Source organism: Notolepis coatsorum (assembly GCF_963971535.1).
Source record: "Notolepis coatsorum genome assembly, chromosome: 3".
Classification (NCBI taxonomy): Eukaryota; Metazoa; Chordata; class Actinopteri; order Aulopiformes; family Paralepididae; genus Notolepis; species Notolepis coatsorum.
The window spans coordinates 205,431,567-205,448,716 of NC_140167.1; the positions used below are offsets into that span (position 1 = coordinate 205,431,567).

Consider the following 17,150-nt stretch of genomic DNA (forward strand, 5'->3'; position numbering starts at 1 on the left):
AATGCGAGCACTGTAGAGACCTGTTGTGTGCAGTGAATGTAGAATGGATGAGTTAATGTTAGAGTGAGTCCACGTTGAGCATCCTTATGGCCTGGGGATAGGAGCTCATTTTGAGTCTCTCTGTACCGGCCACGAGACTCCGGTAGCGCTTGCCTGCCCGCAGCAGTTCAAAGAGGCAGTTGTTTGGGTGGCTGGAGTCTTTGTCTATTCTCTTAGCCTTGGCTCTGCAACGCCTGGTGTAAATGGATAAATCTTAAAGAATAGGTTCACTATTTTTCAACGGGAAACGGTATACTCGGGCATGCCTTGATATGTTATACTGAATCCTTTTTTTTATCAGGTTTTATTGACTTAATTTTGCACTTGTTTCATTATGAATTAAATTACATTTGCATAAGGTTCTGGGTTGAAAAAATGGTGAACCCATCCATTAAGTTTTTTTTAATATATTTCAAGTTACTGTGCACTTTGTTTATGACCTGAAAGTGGCTGATGGGCAGGCTGGTTACTTTGGGGGAATGTGAGATCATCTCCAGGAGGATTCTGAAACCAACATGTCCATCTGTCTCTGTAGTCGGGGCTGAAGAACCTGAGGGAACACACGCTGATGGAGCTGTTAGTGGTGAGTGCTGTGGAGAACTCTCATCTGATCATCCGGTGTAATAGTAATAATAACCCAAATCTAATTAATTGGACTGTGTCTAGTGACTTCTGATGTGACTTGCCTTGCAGATGCACATGGAGGAGCCCTGCTTCGACTTCCTCAGGACCAAGGAAACCCTGGGGTCAGTCACTCACTCACTCAGTCATCACTTACACATCCACTGTACTCACTCACTCACTCAGTCATCACTTACACATCCACTGTACTCACTCACTCACGCACTCACTCACTCAGTCATCACTTACACATCCACTGTACTCACTCACTCACTGTACTCACTCACTCACTCAGTCATCACTTACACATCCACTGTACTCACTCACTCACTCACTGTACTCACTCACTCACTCAGTCATCACTTACACATCCACTGTACTCACTCACTCACGCACTCACTCACTCAGTCATCACTTACACATCCACTGTACTCACTCACTCACTCACTGTACTCACTCACTCACTCAGTCATCACTTACACATCCACTGTACTCACTCACTCACTCACTCACTCAGTCATCACTTACACATCCACTGTACTCACTCACTCACTCACTGTACTCACTCACTCACTCAGTCATCACTTACACATCCACTGTACTCACTCACTCACTCACTCAGTCATCACTTACACATCCACTGTACTCACTCACTCACTCACTCACTCAGTCATCACTTACACATCCACTGTACTCACTCACTCACTGTACTCAGTCATCACTTACACATCCACTGTACTCACTCACTCACTCACTCAGTCATCACTTACACATCCACTGTACTCACTCACTCACTCACTCAGTCATCACTTACACATCCACTGTACTCACTCACTCACTGTACTCAGTCATCACTTACACATCCACTGTACTCACTCACTCACTCACTCAGTCATCACTTACACATCCACTGTACTCACTCACTCACTCACTCAGTCATCACTTACACATCCACTGTACTCACTCACTCACGCACGCACTCACTCAGTCATCACTTTACACATCCACTGTACCCACTCACTCACTCACTCAGTCATCACTTACACATCCACTGTACTCACTCACTCACGCACGCACTCACTCAGTCATCACTTTACACATCCACTGTACCCACTCACTCACTCACTCAGTCATCACTTACACATCCACTGTACTCACTCACTCACTCACTCAGTCATCACTTACACATCCACTGTACTCACTCACTCACGCACGCACTCACTCAGTCATCACTTTACACATCCACTGTACCCACTCACTCACTCACTCAGTCATCACTTACACATCCACTGTACTCACTCACTCACTCACTCAGTCATCACTTACACATCCACTGTACTCACTCACTCACTCACTCAGTCATCACTTACACATCCACTGTACTCACTCACTCAGTCATCACTTACACATCCACTGTACTCACTCACTCAGTCATCACTTACACATCCACTGTACTCACTGTACTCATTCACTTCTCACAGGTTAAAACATTAGGATGAATTGCGCACCACCAGGCATGTAGCGTTTAAGTCCACCAGTCACCCATGCATCGTTAAAATAAAAATGGACTTTGCTACTAGATCATCTTCCATGTCTATATTACTACCTACTACCTACTAGGCTACTATGTCTCTACTGCTCTGCACTCAACACTGCAGCACCCAGGTTCAGCACTGTTTGGTGAACATTGTTACTCAGCTGACAGAGTCGTGCCCTCCCTGCTGACCTGTCGTACAGAACCTTCCTGCTGACCCGTCGTACAGAACCTGCAAGTCTGTTTGGATAAAAGCGTTGGCTACATGTAAATGTTGACCATGGTTCAATTCGGTTCCATTTGAGTAATTTTGATTATTCTTTTGATAAGTGTAATAAAAGTATATAAATGTGATGGAACTGGGGCGGCTGGGTGGCGCAGCGGACATTGCGCTAGTCACCAATGCAAGAGACACCGGGTTCGAATCCGGCTGTCGGCGTTGCCTCCGGCTTGGGCCGGCCTTCATACTAACTCAATTGGCAGAGTTAGCGGGTGGAAGTCGACGGGTGTTAGTCTGGTCGTTGTGAACAGCGACTCCTACAGGTCGGTTGGGGGACGCCTGCACAGCAGAGACAGGAAGTGGCGGGGGTAGTGTGAGCCTCCCACACGTTACACCTCGCCAATGAGAGTCCGCGCTGGCAGGTGAAAAGATATGACCGGCTGCCTCCACATGTATCGGAGGGGACATGTGATGCAAGGCTTCTATCCTCCCTACAACCGACCAGTGGGGGGCATATGCGAGCAACGTTCAAGACAGGGGAGGGGAGAATTGGCACGGCTAAATTGGGATGGGAGAAAAATAGAAAAATAGGAGAAAAAGTGGATAATAAAATAAAATAAATGTGATGGAACTGATTCAGTCAGCAATAGCCTAATATGCAATTCATCCTTAACACTTTGAGTGCCACGCCGGGTTTTCCTTTTTACCCCCTTGATGCCACGGTCCACTTCAATGTTAACGTTAATATCGCCTAATCTATGTTTTAAATTATGGCTATGTGTCTAATCTGCCCGTCGCTTATCAAAGAATACTTTTCCAGTCTGTGCTGTCGAGGCAGATTGGTTTTTTATCGCTTCATTTCCGTTTCAGAGCATTTTGAAAAGCACCCGTTTTGAGGTAAAAAACCTTCCATTCTGGGGCATTCTATGATAATCGTCTTTTACTGGAATATTCCAGACGTTGATATTTGTCGGCCTATTTATGAATCGTTTTCAAATAAACGCTAGATGATCAATATTATACGTGCGTCGTGCGCGCAAGCACATTCGTGCCGCGCACGGATAATCGGCGTGTTCATTTCCTCATGGATTTTTTCAGTAAAACCGAAAGAGCCCATTTCACAAAACAGCCTATATCTTCATCAAAATTTGTCTGATTATCCTAACACTGATAACATAGATTCCTTACCTGACATCAGATGGTATCCAACTGGTATATTCCAATTCCTGATCACCATTCGAAAAAATCGATAAGTGTATGGATCCAACGTGATACAGTAGTACACATGATTCGGCGGGGCCGAGAGGCTCCAGAATGAACTGTGGTAACCCCGGCTGGATCAGTGGACTGGAAAATGTGGAGTACCGGATTTTTTTCCCCATCCATTTTCATTGAGTCCATTCCAAAATCCCTTATGTCATCTGGGAGACGATAGGGGGCGCTTTTTTCCACATATGATCGCCGGCGGCGCTCGGGTATACTCGGGTAGGCTCGCGTGAGGCAATATGATTTCAGATCGCTAAAAAAAGAAAAAAAATCCGAGAAATCTCGTGAGTGGCTTTCAACATAACTATCGGAAACCCGAGATATCTCGTGTGTGGCAGTGAAAGTGTTAACATTACTCCAAGTTATTGGTTCAAAGCATTATTGTTACAGATTAATAAGAGGATGAACACACACATTTGATTTTGATTCATTTAAATGAAGGTCGAGTAGTGAATTCTGAAAAGTTGTACATTTTGGTGCAGCTGGGTAGTGTAGAGGTCTAAGCACTCGCCTACCACCGCAGAGGCCCGGGTTCAATTCCCGGCACAGGTACCTCCGGCTTGGTCAGATGTCCCTACGAGCACAATTGTCAAGTGTTCACGGGTGGGAAGCCGGTGGGGTCTTGAGTCCTGGTTGGTGCAATAGCGACTCCTACTGGTCGGTCGGGGCGCCTGTTCAGCAGGGAGGGGATCTGGGGGAAATAGCGTGAACCTCCGTCGCGTTGCGCTCTCTCAGTGAAACTCCTGTCAGGTGAAAAGAAGCGGCTGGCGACTCCACATGTATCATGTATGAGTCTTCAACCTCCCCAGACCGACAGTAAGGAAGCATGTGGTCGTCTACACCCTCCCCAGACCAACAGTGTAGCATGTGGTAGTCTACACTCTCCCCAGACCGACAGTAGGGCAGCATGTGGTAGTCTACACCCTCCCCAGACCGACAGTAGGGCAGCATGTGGTAGTCTACACCCTCCCCAGACCGACAGTAGGGCAGCATGTGGTAGTCTACACCCTCCCCAGACTGACAGTAGGGCAGCATGTGGTAGTCTACACCCTCCCCAGACTGACAGTAGGGCAGCATGTGATAATCTACACCCTCCCCAGACTGACAGTAGGGCAGCATGTGTTGGTCTACACCCTCCCCAGACTGACAGTAGGGCAGCATGTGGTAGTCTACACCCTCCCAAGACCGACAGTAGGGCAGCATGTGGTAGTCTACACCCTCCCCAGACCGACAGTAGGGCAGCATGTGGTAGTCTACACCCTCCCCAGACCGACAGTAGGGCAGCATGTGGTAGTCTACACCCTCCCCAGACCGACAGTAGGGCAGCATGTGGTAGTCTACACCCTCCCCAGGCCAACAGTAGGATAGCGCAACAACCAGGAGGGAATTGTCATAATGACTAAATTAGGGTTGTACATTTTGAAATCAATGAGTTGGATTTTCATATTCACAATGTATCAATAACCGATAAGCTATACATGTTATCTAAAAATCATCAGTCCACTGTTGAGTTTGTATATTTTGTAGTGTTTGGACTTTATTCTTGACTTTTCTACTGTATGAAGCACAATCTCAGAGGGCTCATACAGAACCAAGCATTCACTGTAATGTACATGTACCTTATGTGACAAATAAAACAACACTTGAAACTTGAACTTGAAACACTGTGGTGACCCATGACCTTGCACTCTTCAGGTACCAGGTGTACCCCACCTGCAGGAATACCTCCGGAGTCCTGGGCTTCTCCATCACTGTGGAAACGCAGGCCACCAAGTTCAAGTGAGTTCCCCTCATTAATCATTCATCTCCTGTAATGTTTCCTCTATCGAGTCATTATCATTCATCTCTAGTAATATTTCATCTCTATTGAATTTCCCTTGTTAGATTCTGATCAATCAGCCGGTATCACGTCTATGTCTGTTTGGCCTATGTTCTCATTTCCATCCACTGACTCTGCGTTGTGTATTTGATTCCCCCGACATCTCCTCATACTGGCTGATAAAACCTTCTCATTCCCCGTTAGTGCAATCCGCGACATAAGTATTCACCACCTTCGTAAGAATTCGACACTTTAGGGGAGCTCCAGTAGCTCACCATGTACCTCGACGCGAAAGCGTCGGGGAATACCGTGCTGCGTCACGGATCTGGTTGACTCCGAGTTCGATTCCCGGACCCGCCGTCATTTGCCGAATGTCTTCCCCTGTTCTCCCTCCCATTTCACTCTGCATCTGTCGGTCATGCTTGACCAGAAAAGCGATAAACACTAAAAAATGAAGTTTAAAAAAAAAAGAAATAAAAAATCGATACTTTGGGCGGCTACGTGGCGTAGTGGGCAAGGCGCTCGCCACGAATGCGGACAACAGGCGAGCCCAGCGCTCCACATTTGCTTTCAGTTTAGCTGGTCGTCCGTACTAATACACATTGGCCGTATTAGGGGGTGGGAAACTGATGGGTGGGGATCGGGCGTTGTGGACAGCGACTCCTACAGGTCGGTTGGTGCACCTGCGCAGTAGAATCAGGAAGTGTCGGGGGCAGCGTGAGCCTCCCACGCGTTACTCCTCGTCACTGAGGGATCGAGCTGCGCAGGTGAAAAGATGCGACTGCTGTTACCTCGAGTATCGGAGGGGACTCGTGCTATGTATGACTTAGTCCACATTGCAGCCGGCTTGTGGGAGGCAAGAAACAGCGTTCGTGACAGGGGAGGGTTGAATTGGATGATACGAAATTGGGATGGAAGAAAATATAGAAAATGGGAGAAAAGGTGGATTAAAAAAAAGAAATTCGACACTTTGACAGCATGATACCTTTCTTGGAAGAGCGTTGTTTATTAAATAAACGGAAACCTCATCTCAGATGTTATCATATTGTATTGTCATTGCTATCAGTCCAATAGTGGCTCAGGCCTGTCGTTAGCCAAAACCCTCCTCGTGTTAGCCGAAGCTAATGATGATGTGGCCTCCTTCCTCCCCCCCCCCCCCCCCCCTCTTTGTGATGAGAGGAGGGAGTCTCTTCTGTGTGATCTCAGTCCTAGTCAGATTGTAGTCTGCCTTACACCCGGAAACACTGTTCGATTTATCGATCTTCGTCATAGCAACGCCCCTCTCCTGGTTGTCATGCGACGCGCTGTCATGACAACTGCTAATAACCTTTCACACATTTCAAAACGCAGTTTCTCATGATGTCAAACCTCTCCCCCTCGCTCCTGTGTCTCCTGCCGCGGTATCAGCTTGTTGTGTTCTTGATAGGAATGTAAACATTCTGCCCTCTCAGTGTGGTGCTCACACTGACTCCTGCTCGCTCTGAACCACCTCCTCCACTGTCAGCATGCACATTTCGACCTCTCTGACCCGGCCCCTTTAGATGCGGTCATCTCCCCCCAATCTATACATCACATACATTGAAAACCACCACCGATTTCTCTCACCCTCATCACATCATTAATCCATAGCCATCTTTAATCTATTGAGTCATATAGTCTATAGTCTACGAACAGGTCGAAAAGTACCTTGCGGAAATAAATCTAATCTACGAATTCCAATCTGGCTTCAGAACATCCCACTCCACTGACACATGCCTTCTCTATTTGAACAAGTCCATTCACTTCGGATCAAATAACAAACTCAGCAAGACCGACGGCTTCTCAGTTACAGTGGGTGACAATATTGTCACAAGGAAAGATGAAATTACCTACCTGGGTTCCATCCTAGAGGCTAATCTTTCCTGTGACAAAATGGCATCCAATGTAATCAAAAAAGTCAACCAACGAACTAGATTCTTGTACCGGATCTCCTCTCTGGTAAACAAGAATACCCTGAAGACTCTGGCAGGAGCACTCATTCAAGGGTACTACGACTATGCTTGCATCTCATGGTACCAAAGCACCTCAAAGGCGCTAAAACAAGATTACAAACATCACAAAACAAACTGGTCAGACTACTACTTGACCTTACCCCTAGAACCCACCTCACCCCTGCCCACTTTGACAACCTAGGATGGCTTAGAGTAGACGACATATACCTGTATTTGCATGTATGTCCCTATGCCATAAATGTCATGATGTCATGCATGTTGTGTATGTCATAAATGTCACTATGAATTGAAAATGGGGGACCCTGATGTAAACAAGACTAAAATCTTTCTCTAGTCTGCATCCCCTTAACAATTGTGTGTATTGAGCCGTATTGTATTGTACCCATTCTGCAATCTGTTAAATAAAGTTTTTATTCATTCATCAATCTCTAGTTATCTTTACTCTCTACTAGGGCTGGGCGATATGGCCAAAGATTATATCACGATATCGATAACAATATCATATCACTCGATATCTATAATTATCGATATTGTTATACGTATTAAAAAAAAATAAAAAAAATTATAAACAGATGTATGTTTATTTTGCAGCAATTCTTTGTCGTTGTCATCTTTAGTGTTACATCCCCTCACACTCCAGTTCTCAGGCTGCAGCTGGTTTGAGAGCGAAAGTAAACCGGCTTCTCTGCTGGCTGTGGCTCCAGGGGAGTTGAACAGTTCTGGCTCTGCTCGTTTATTTTCTATCTTTTGGCGCTTTTTTGGTGGACAAACCACCGCACATGTGCACCGTGACTCGTGACTGGAGTCTAGCTCTGCTAGCACACATAGCCTACTGTGTACAGACGGTTTCAAACTGTATTTTAAATTAGAAAGCAAACAAAATAAATGGACGAGAAAAAGAAATCTCAATTTGGTCAGTATTGTCATTTTGACAAGCAAAGCCATTACTTTAAGTTGCAGGAAAGACCAGTCTGTCCACCGTCTCTGGTTTTAAAACAGCCCTGTTGAAGGTTTTATTATCAATTGATATAGATTATATCGCGATAATTATCGTTTTATCGCCCAGCCCTACTCTCTATGGAGTTCTTGTTGATTTGTGTGGATAGCTGCTGTACAGTGGATTGGAATGTAGCATACCTCTTTCCTTGCTCCGAAAGGTGAAGTTAGGTGCCCTAAGAAAAGCCCATCAAAAGATGCATATGATCACACCACGCTCAATGATGTACATGTACATGGCAATGTTTGTTTTGTTGTCCAGAGGGGGGGTTCTGAAGAGAAGACGAGTTGAGTTTCATGGGGGTGACCGTGGCTCCAGAGGGGGGGTTCTGAAGAGAAGACGAGTTGAGTTTCATGGGGGTGACCGTGTCCAGAGGGGGGGTTCTGAAGAGAAGACGAGTTGAGTTTCATGGGGGTGACCGTGGCTCCAGAGGGGGGGTTCTGAAGAGAAGACGAGTTGAGCTTCATGGGGGTGACCGTGGCTCCAGAGGGGGGGTTCTGAAGAGAAGACGAGTTGAGTTTCATGGGGGTGACCGTGGCTCCAGAGGGGGGGTTCTGAAGAGAAGACGAGTTGAGCTTCATGGGGGTGACCGTGGCTCCAGAGGGGGGGTTCTGAAGAGAAGACGAGTTGAGCTTCATGGGGGTGACCGTGGCTCCAGAGGGGGGGTTCTGAAGAGAAGACGAGTTGAGCTTCATGGGGGTGACCGTGTCCAGAGGGGGGGTTCTGAAGAGAAGACGAGTTGAGCTTCATGGGGGTGACTGTGGCTCCAGAGGGGGGGTTCTGAAGAGAAGACGAGTTGAGCTTCATGGGGGTGACTGTGGCTCCAGAGGGGGGGTTCTGAAGAGAAGACGAGTTGAGCTTCATGGGGGTGACTGTGGCTCCAGAGGGGGGGTTCTGAAGAGAAGACGAGTTGAGCTTCATGGGGGTGACCGTGGCTCCAGAGGGGGGGTTCTGAAGAGAAGACGAGTTGAGTTTCATGGGGGTGACTGTGGCTCCAGAGGGGGGGTTCTGAAGAGAAGACGAGTTGAGCTTCATGGGGGTGTTTTGTTGTCCAGAGGGGGGGTTCTGAAGAGAAGACGAGTTGAGCTTCATGGGGGTGACCGGAGGGGGGTTCTGAAGAGAAGACGAGTTGAGCTTCATGGGGGTGTTTTGTTGTCCAGAGGGGGGGTTCTGAAGAGAAGACGAGTTGAGCTTCATGGGGGTGTTTTGTTGTCCAGAGGGGGGGTTCTGAAGAGAAGACGAGTTGAGCTTCATGGGGGTGACCGTGGCTCCAGAGGGGGGGTTCTGAAGAGAAGACGAGTTGAGCTTCATGGGGGTGACCGTGTCCAGAGGGGGGGTTCTGAAGAGAAGACGAGTTGAGCTTCATGGGGGTGACCGTGGCTCCAGAGGGGGGGTTCTGAAGAGAAGACGAGTTGAGCTTCATGGGGGTGACCGTGTCCAGAGGGGGGGTTCTGAAGAGAAGACGAGTTGAGCTTCATGGGGGTGACCGTGGCTCCAGAGGGGGGGTTCTGAAGAGAAGACGAGTTGAGCTTCATGGGGGTGACCGTGGCTCCAGAGGGGGGGTTCTGAAGAGAAGACGAGTTGAGCTTCATGGGGGTGACCGTGGCTCCAGAGGGGGGGTTCTGAAGAGAAGACGAGTTGAGCTTCATGGGGGTGACCGTGGCTCCAGAGGGGGGGTTCTGAAGAGAAGACGAGTTGAGCTTCATGGGGGTGACCGTGGCTCCAGAGGGGGGGTTCTGAAGAGAAGACGAGTTGAGCTTCATGGGGGTGACCGTGGCTCCAGAGGGGGGGTTCTGAAGAGAAGACGAGTTGAGCTTCATGGGGGTGACCGTGTCCAGAGGGGGGGTTCTGAAGAGAAGACGAGTTGAGCTTCATGGGGGTGACCGTGGCTCAGGAGGTAGATCGGTCGTCTGGTAATCACTCGGAAGGTTCCCGCTAAATGTAAAACTTCTGAAATGGTGGTACAAGCAACAGAAATCCTCTCCCCTCCCCTCTCTGTGTGACCCAGCTCGGACTTTGTGGAGAGTAAGATCGAGGAGTTCCAGGCCAGTTTTGCAGAGAAAATGACCAATCTGAGCGAGGAGGGCTTCCAGACCCAGGTGACGGCCCTCATCAAGCTGAAGGAGTGCGAGGACACCCACCTTGGAGAGGAAGTGGACCGTAATTGGTTCGAGGTGGTCACCCAGCAGTACATGTTCGACAGGCTCAACAAGGAGGTATGATGCATAATGAATGTATACATGATCTTATTGTCTCTTGGTTCCCAACGTTCCTCGTTAACACTTTCACTGCCACACGACAGCCGGTTAACTTTCACTGCCACACGACAGAAGGTTAGCCCTTTACTATCACACAACCGACGGCGATGCTAATGATGGAGCATCGCCGTCGGTTGTGTGATAGTAAAGGGCTAACCTTCTGTCGTGTGGCAGTGAAAAAAAACGGACCAACCTACTGTCTCGCGTTATCAGCGATGGTTGACCCGGGCGCTGGCTGTCTCGTCATCAGCCCCGTTAAATCAAAACATACTGAACGGACCACTACGGCACTAGGCGGCACAGTGGTGTAGTGGTTAACACTGTCTCCCCCTAGTGGCACGGTGGTGTAGTGGTTAACACTGTCTCCCCCTAGGGGCACGGTGGTGTAGTGGTTAACACTGTCTCCCCCTAGGGGCACGGTGGTGTAGTGGTTAACACTGCCGCCTCACAGCTAGAAGTTCCAGGGTTCGATTCCCGCTTGGGAACCAGGTTTCCCCATTGCCAGGTACCCAGGTGGGGTATCTCCCGGGCCTTTCTGTGTGGAGTTTGCATGTTCTCCCCCTCTGTGCTCGCAAGAGTTTACCCCCCCGATAATAGAAACTCAATGGAAAAACATGCACAACAGATCGCTAACGCTGTCGCGTCCCTGACGAAGACTGACAGGAGCACTTGGATTGGTCCCCCACGCCGACGCCCCTATCTGCTCCCGGCTGCCCTTGGGGGGGAAGGACGACGGGATGGGTCAAGTGCAGAGACTCAATCGCATCGGCGACCAAACAAAAATTGCATGTGTGTGTGTTCCTGTGTGCCGCCCATCGCATGTGTGTGTCACTGCATGCCGAATAAAGACTTCTTCAAAGTCCTGTTATATATATATATATATATATATATATATATATATATATATATATATATATACTGTCCTCTTAATGGTCAACACGGCCGCTGGCTTTCTCGTCCGCAGCCCCGTTAAATTCAAAACATACTAATTATCTTTAGTGTTATGCAGGCACGCCTACATTCAGGCCCCGAAGCCAAGACTCTGAAATCCTCCCCCACTCCGTCTGATAAGACGACATCCTCCCTAAACAAACCACCCTTCCCTGCTTGACAATCTCTCTCTCTCGTATTTGTACATTCAATATCTCCGTTCATGTTCAAACACTCATCACATGATCAAAGCCTTGGGTTATGGGTCGTTATTCTTTTTTACGGATGCATTTTCTTTTTTTGGCTTATGAAAATACCAGGCCTTGAGCGTTGACTCAAATCTTTTCCTCTTCCCTCTTCATCCTCTCTTCATCCATGGCTCGGGGTGGTCTAGTTTACCGCACCGTCGTCGGCCTATCTTATCTTCAATTAGCAAATCCGATGGTCACGGTACCAACTGTTAGATTACAGTCAGATTAGTCATTAATCGTTATCCGCCTTCATCGTCTCTCCTGGCTGTGTCTGCGTTGTGTTTTGGTTTTGGTTCATGGCGGCAATCGTTTGGTGGAAATCTCACTCCCACATGCTGACTGGCTAAAACACTTTTTTTTTTATATCCACTTTTTCTCCTTATTTTTCAATTTTTCTCCCATCCCAATTTCATGTTTCCAATTCTCCCCTCCCCTGTCTTGAACGTTGCTTGCATATGCTTCCCACTGGTCGGCTGTAGGGAGGATAGAAGCCTTGCATCATGTGTCCCCTCCGGTACACGAGGAGGCAGCCTGTCGCATCTTTTCACCTGCCAGCATGGACTCTCAGTGGCGAGGTGTAACGTGTGGGAGGCTCACACTACCCCCGCCATTTCCTGTCTGCTGTGCAGGCGTCCCCCAACCGACCTGTAGGAGTCGCTGTCCACAACGTCCAGATTACCACCCATCGACTTCCACCCGCTAACTCTGCCAATGAGTTAGTATGACGGCCGGACCAAGCCGGAGGCAATGCTGACACCCGGATTCGAGACCGGAGTCTCTTGCATTGCTGACGAGCGCAATCTCCGCTGCGCCACCCAGCCGCCCTCTACCACTGTCTTTCTGTAATTTGTTATCATACCCGTCTCATCACCTAGGCAACGGCTGTCTCTCTCTCTCTCTCTCTGTCTCTGTCTCTCTCTGTCTGTCTGTCTCTCTCTCTCTCTCTCTCTCTCTCTGTCTCTCTGTCTCTGTCTGTCTGTCTGTCTGTCTGTCTGTCTGTCTGTCTGTCTGTCTGTCTGTCTGTCTGTCTGTCTGTCTCTCTCTCTCTCTCTGTCTCTGTCTCTGTCTCTGTCTCTGTCTCTCTCTCTCTCTCGCTCTCTCTCGCTCTCTCTCTCTCTACCACTGAGGAATGCTGACCTTGAACAGCTCTGCTAGCTTGTCCTGGGTTGCCTAGGCGACCCGCACCACTATCTTTTGTTGTGACTTTGCCATCTCTCACAGGCCTGAGCTCATACAGTAATGGAGTGAAATGTGTGTGTAATACAGATTTAGTCTGAAAGACTAAACACCACTTTGCCAGAATTAAAAGGTGTTCCTTCTGTTATAACCATATGAAAACGAGTCACATCGTTCAGAGGTTAACGTCCTCCTCAGGGTCCACTGGATCCCATGTCTCCTGCTGAACGGTCCTCTCTCTCCCTCTGTCTCCAGATCAAGGCACTGAAGCTCATCACCAGGGCGGAGCTCGTCTCCTGGTTCATGGAGCACAGGGGCAACAGCAGCAGGAAGCTCAGTGTGCATGTAAGACCCCCGGCTGGGGAGGGGACACACACACACACACACACCTATTCACGCTGCCTTTAGAGAGACGCAAAAGTAATCATTAGATTAGATGAAACCATTATCTATATAATATAATATAATCTAACCCTAACTAACCTTACTGTCATGCACTTGTCCTAATAAACTAACCTACACTGTAGCACTCAACACTTTGATGAACATTGTCTCTCAGATAGAGTTGTGCCCTTCCTGATGACTTGTCGTACAGACCTTGGATAAAAGCGTCAGCTAAATTACTAAATGTAAAAATGTATTGTCATCATACAGCACAAGTACAGTACAACGAAAATAAGTTTGGCATCCAACCAGAGTGCAAATGTAGCAGTAAAGTGCAACGGCAATATACAATGTACAGGTGATTTTAAACTTGGTACAACATATACAAATGAGTACTACTGAGTGTAGAGTGCTAATCAGATGTATGTACAGAGTTGTAGTATAATAAAGAGACACTACTACTGGCCAGCAGTGTAACTAGTAAGAGTAGGATCTGTACAGATATACATATAGTAAAGGACAATGTGCAGGTAAGTACAGATGGGTGAGGATAAGTATATATGCGGTGGGAATAAATAAATAAATATATAATGTATATACAGAATTATTGTACATGCTATCATATAGAGCTAAGTGTTATGTGCAGGTGTACAAGCAAGTATTTAACCCTTAGCTCTGTATGATGGCATGTACAATAATGCTGTATATACCATATATATATATTAGGGCTGTCAGTTTATCGCGTTAATTAGATGAATTAATTACACCGCAAATTATCGCGTTATGAAAATTAACTCGAAATTAATAAAAAGATTAATTTTTTTTATATATATATATATATATATATATATTTTAATCATTCATTCCATAAGAACGTACAATACACATTTGCAGACTTTTTTTAATATGGTCCATTTTCATGTTCTTGGTATCTGATTCTAAGGACATCTATGGATCTCAGGGAATGTATTTCCAGTGTCAGAAAGACTGTCTGTTACTAGGCTTGAGTCAATTGTAATGAACCAAATGAGAATATCAATAAAAAAAATGTTTTATCTTTGACTGTGAATAACACCATGCTAAAATTGACCAGACCTGAAAAATCTAAGCAAATGAATAAATGGAAGATGATTAAACGGAAGGTTTTGTAGATACAGTACTGAATACTGCCATCCGGACAGAAATATGATTATAGAATATCAGGCCTAAAATGTATTAGATTAATTAATTTCAAATCCTGTAATTAATTAGATACAACATTTGAATCGCCTGACGGCACTAATATATATATATATTTATTCCCACCTATCCTCACCTGTTCTGCTTTTGTTGCTAAGCAACCCAAATAAGCGACGTATGTAGTGTAATGCGTACAGGAGGCAGCGTTCTGCCCTCACTTAAAGCGTAAAGAGGTGGCTTGGGGTCGGGGGTCATGCCTAGGTCACAACATGACAGTTTTCACATGAAGCCGCCAATAAGCAGGCTATAGAGACCTTCTATTTTAAGTACTAGAAATATCATATAGAATGTAGTCAAAGGTATGAAACCATTAGCAATACATCCTAAATGTCTGAAAAATAAGGCATAGGATGGGGAAGTATTGCAATAGGCAGGCGTCCTGGTGTAAATGCATGTATAATATATAAATGGTGCATTTATATAGCTGTTTTATCCAAAGCGCTTTACAATCTTTGTTCCTCACATTAACCCATTCACTCACACATTGGCACAGCGACAGCGTAGGCGACCATGCAAGGTGCCAACCTGCTCATCAGGAGCAATTAGGGGTTGAGCCGCATCTTGCCGCTTTAGGACACTCGGACACGCTGCCCGGGAGGAGCGGGAATCGAACCGGGAACCTTCTGATGACGAGACGACCGCTGTACCTCCTGAGCCACTTTCGCCCCCCCCCCCCCCCCCCCCCCCCCCCCCTTCCCGATATAATATATACATGCGAGATTCTCACCCCTTCTTCGTCTCATCAGGTTGTGGGCTTTGGAGAGGAGGAGCAGGACCCTCCAGACCAGAGCGCCTACAGCCCCACAGCGAGCCCTGCAGAGCGGGAGGAGGAGCAGAGCCCCGCCCCCAAGACCCCCACCTCCTCTTACGGGGAGGTCTCCAAACTCACCTTCCTCCCGGCTTCCTCCTTGCTCCAGGACGCCACCCTCATCACCGACATCCGCGCATTCACCTCGTCCCTCCCCCTCCACCCCTACCACAAGGTCCTCAAGTAGAACAGCCCCCCCTCCACCCCTACCACAAGGTCCTCCAGTAGAACAGCCCCCCCTCCACCCCTACCACAAGGTCCTCAAGTAGAACAGCCCCCCCTCCACCCCTACCACAAGGTCCTCCAGTAGAACAGCCCCCCCTCCACCCCTACCACAAGGTCCTCCAGTAGAACAGCCCCCCCTCCACCCCTACCACAAGGTCCTCAAGTAGAACAGCCCCCCCTCCACCCCTACCACAAGGTCCTCCAGTAGAACAGCCCCCCCTCCACCCCTACCACAAGGTCCTCCAGTAGAACAGCCCCCCCTCCACCCCTACCACAAGGTCCTCAAGTAGAACAGCCCCCCCTCCACCCCTACCACAAGGTCCTCCAGTAGAACAGCCCCCCCTCCACCCCTACCACAAGGTCCTCCAGTAGAACAGCCCCCCCTCCACCCCTACCACAAGGTCCTCAAGTAGAACAGCCCCCCCTCCACCCCTACCACAAGGTCCTCCAGTAGAACAGCCCCCCCTCCACCCCTACCACAAGGTCCTCAAGTAGAACAGCCCCCCCTCCACCCCTACCACAAGGTCCTCCAGTAGAACAGCCCCCCCTCCACCCCTACCACAAGGTCCTCCAGTAGAACAGCCCCCCCTCCACCCCTACCACAAGGTCCTCCAGTAGAACAGCCCCCCCTCCACCCCTACCACAAGGTCCTCCAGTAGAACAGCCCCCCCTCCACCCCTACCACAAGGTCCTCAAGTAGAACAGCCCCCCCTCCACCCCTACCACAAGGTCCTCCAGTAGAACAGCCCCCCCTCCACCCCTACCACAAGGTCCTCCAGTAGAACAGCCCCCCCTCCACCCCTACCACAAGGTCCTCCAGTAGAACAGCCCCCCCTCCACCCCTACCACAAGGTCCTCCAGTAGAACAGCCCCCCCTCCACCCCTACCACAAGGTCCTCCAGTAGAACAGCCCCCCCTCCTCCCCTACCACAAGGTCCTCCAGTAGAACAGCCCCCCCTCCTCCCCTACCACAAGGTCCTCCAGTAGAACAGCCCCCCCTCCACCCCTACCACAAGGTCCTCCAGTAGAACAGCCCCCCCTCCTCCCCTACCACAAGGTCCTCAAGTAGAACAGCCCCCCTCCACCCCTACCACAAGGTCCTCCAGTAGAACAGCCCCCCCTCCACCCCTACCACAAGGTCCTCCAGTAGAACAGCCCCCCCTCCACCCCTACCACAAGGTCCTCCAGTAGAACAGCCCCCCCTCCACCCCTACCACAAGGTCCTCCAGTAGAACAGCCCCCCCTCCACCCCTACCACAAGGTCCTCCAGTAGAACAGCCCCCCCTCCACCCCTACCACAAGGTCCTCCAGTAGAACAGCCCCCCCTCCACCCCTACCACAAGGTCCTCCAGTAGAACAGCCCCCCCTCCACCCCTACCACAAGGTCCTCCA

The 17,150-nt window shown here is 48.6% G+C and overlaps 1 protein-coding gene across 3 annotated transcripts in view; it reads left to right on the forward strand.

Annotated features, from left to right (window-relative positions):
• The window catches only part of nrd1b (nardilysin b (N-arginine dibasic convertase)), a 76,366-nt gene extending 60,541 nt beyond the window's left edge, over positions 1 to 15,825 (forward strand). For all 3 annotated transcript variants that reach the window (XM_084311619.1, XM_084311617.1, XM_084311618.1), the window contains exons 26-31: positions 575 to 622; positions 733 to 785; positions 5,376 to 5,459; positions 10,496 to 10,703; positions 13,358 to 13,447; positions 15,472 to 15,825. In XM_084311619.1, coding sequence (XP_084167745.1) covers positions 575 to 622; positions 733 to 785; positions 5,376 to 5,459; positions 10,496 to 10,703; positions 13,358 to 13,447; positions 15,472 to 15,720 — 732 coding nt within the window. In that variant the 3' untranslated portion in view covers positions 15,721 to 15,825. The remainder of the gene's footprint in view (positions 1 to 574; positions 623 to 732; positions 786 to 5,375; positions 5,460 to 10,495; positions 10,704 to 13,357; positions 13,448 to 15,471) is intronic.
• The last annotated feature ends 1,325 nt before the right edge of the window (positions 15,826 to 17,150 follow it).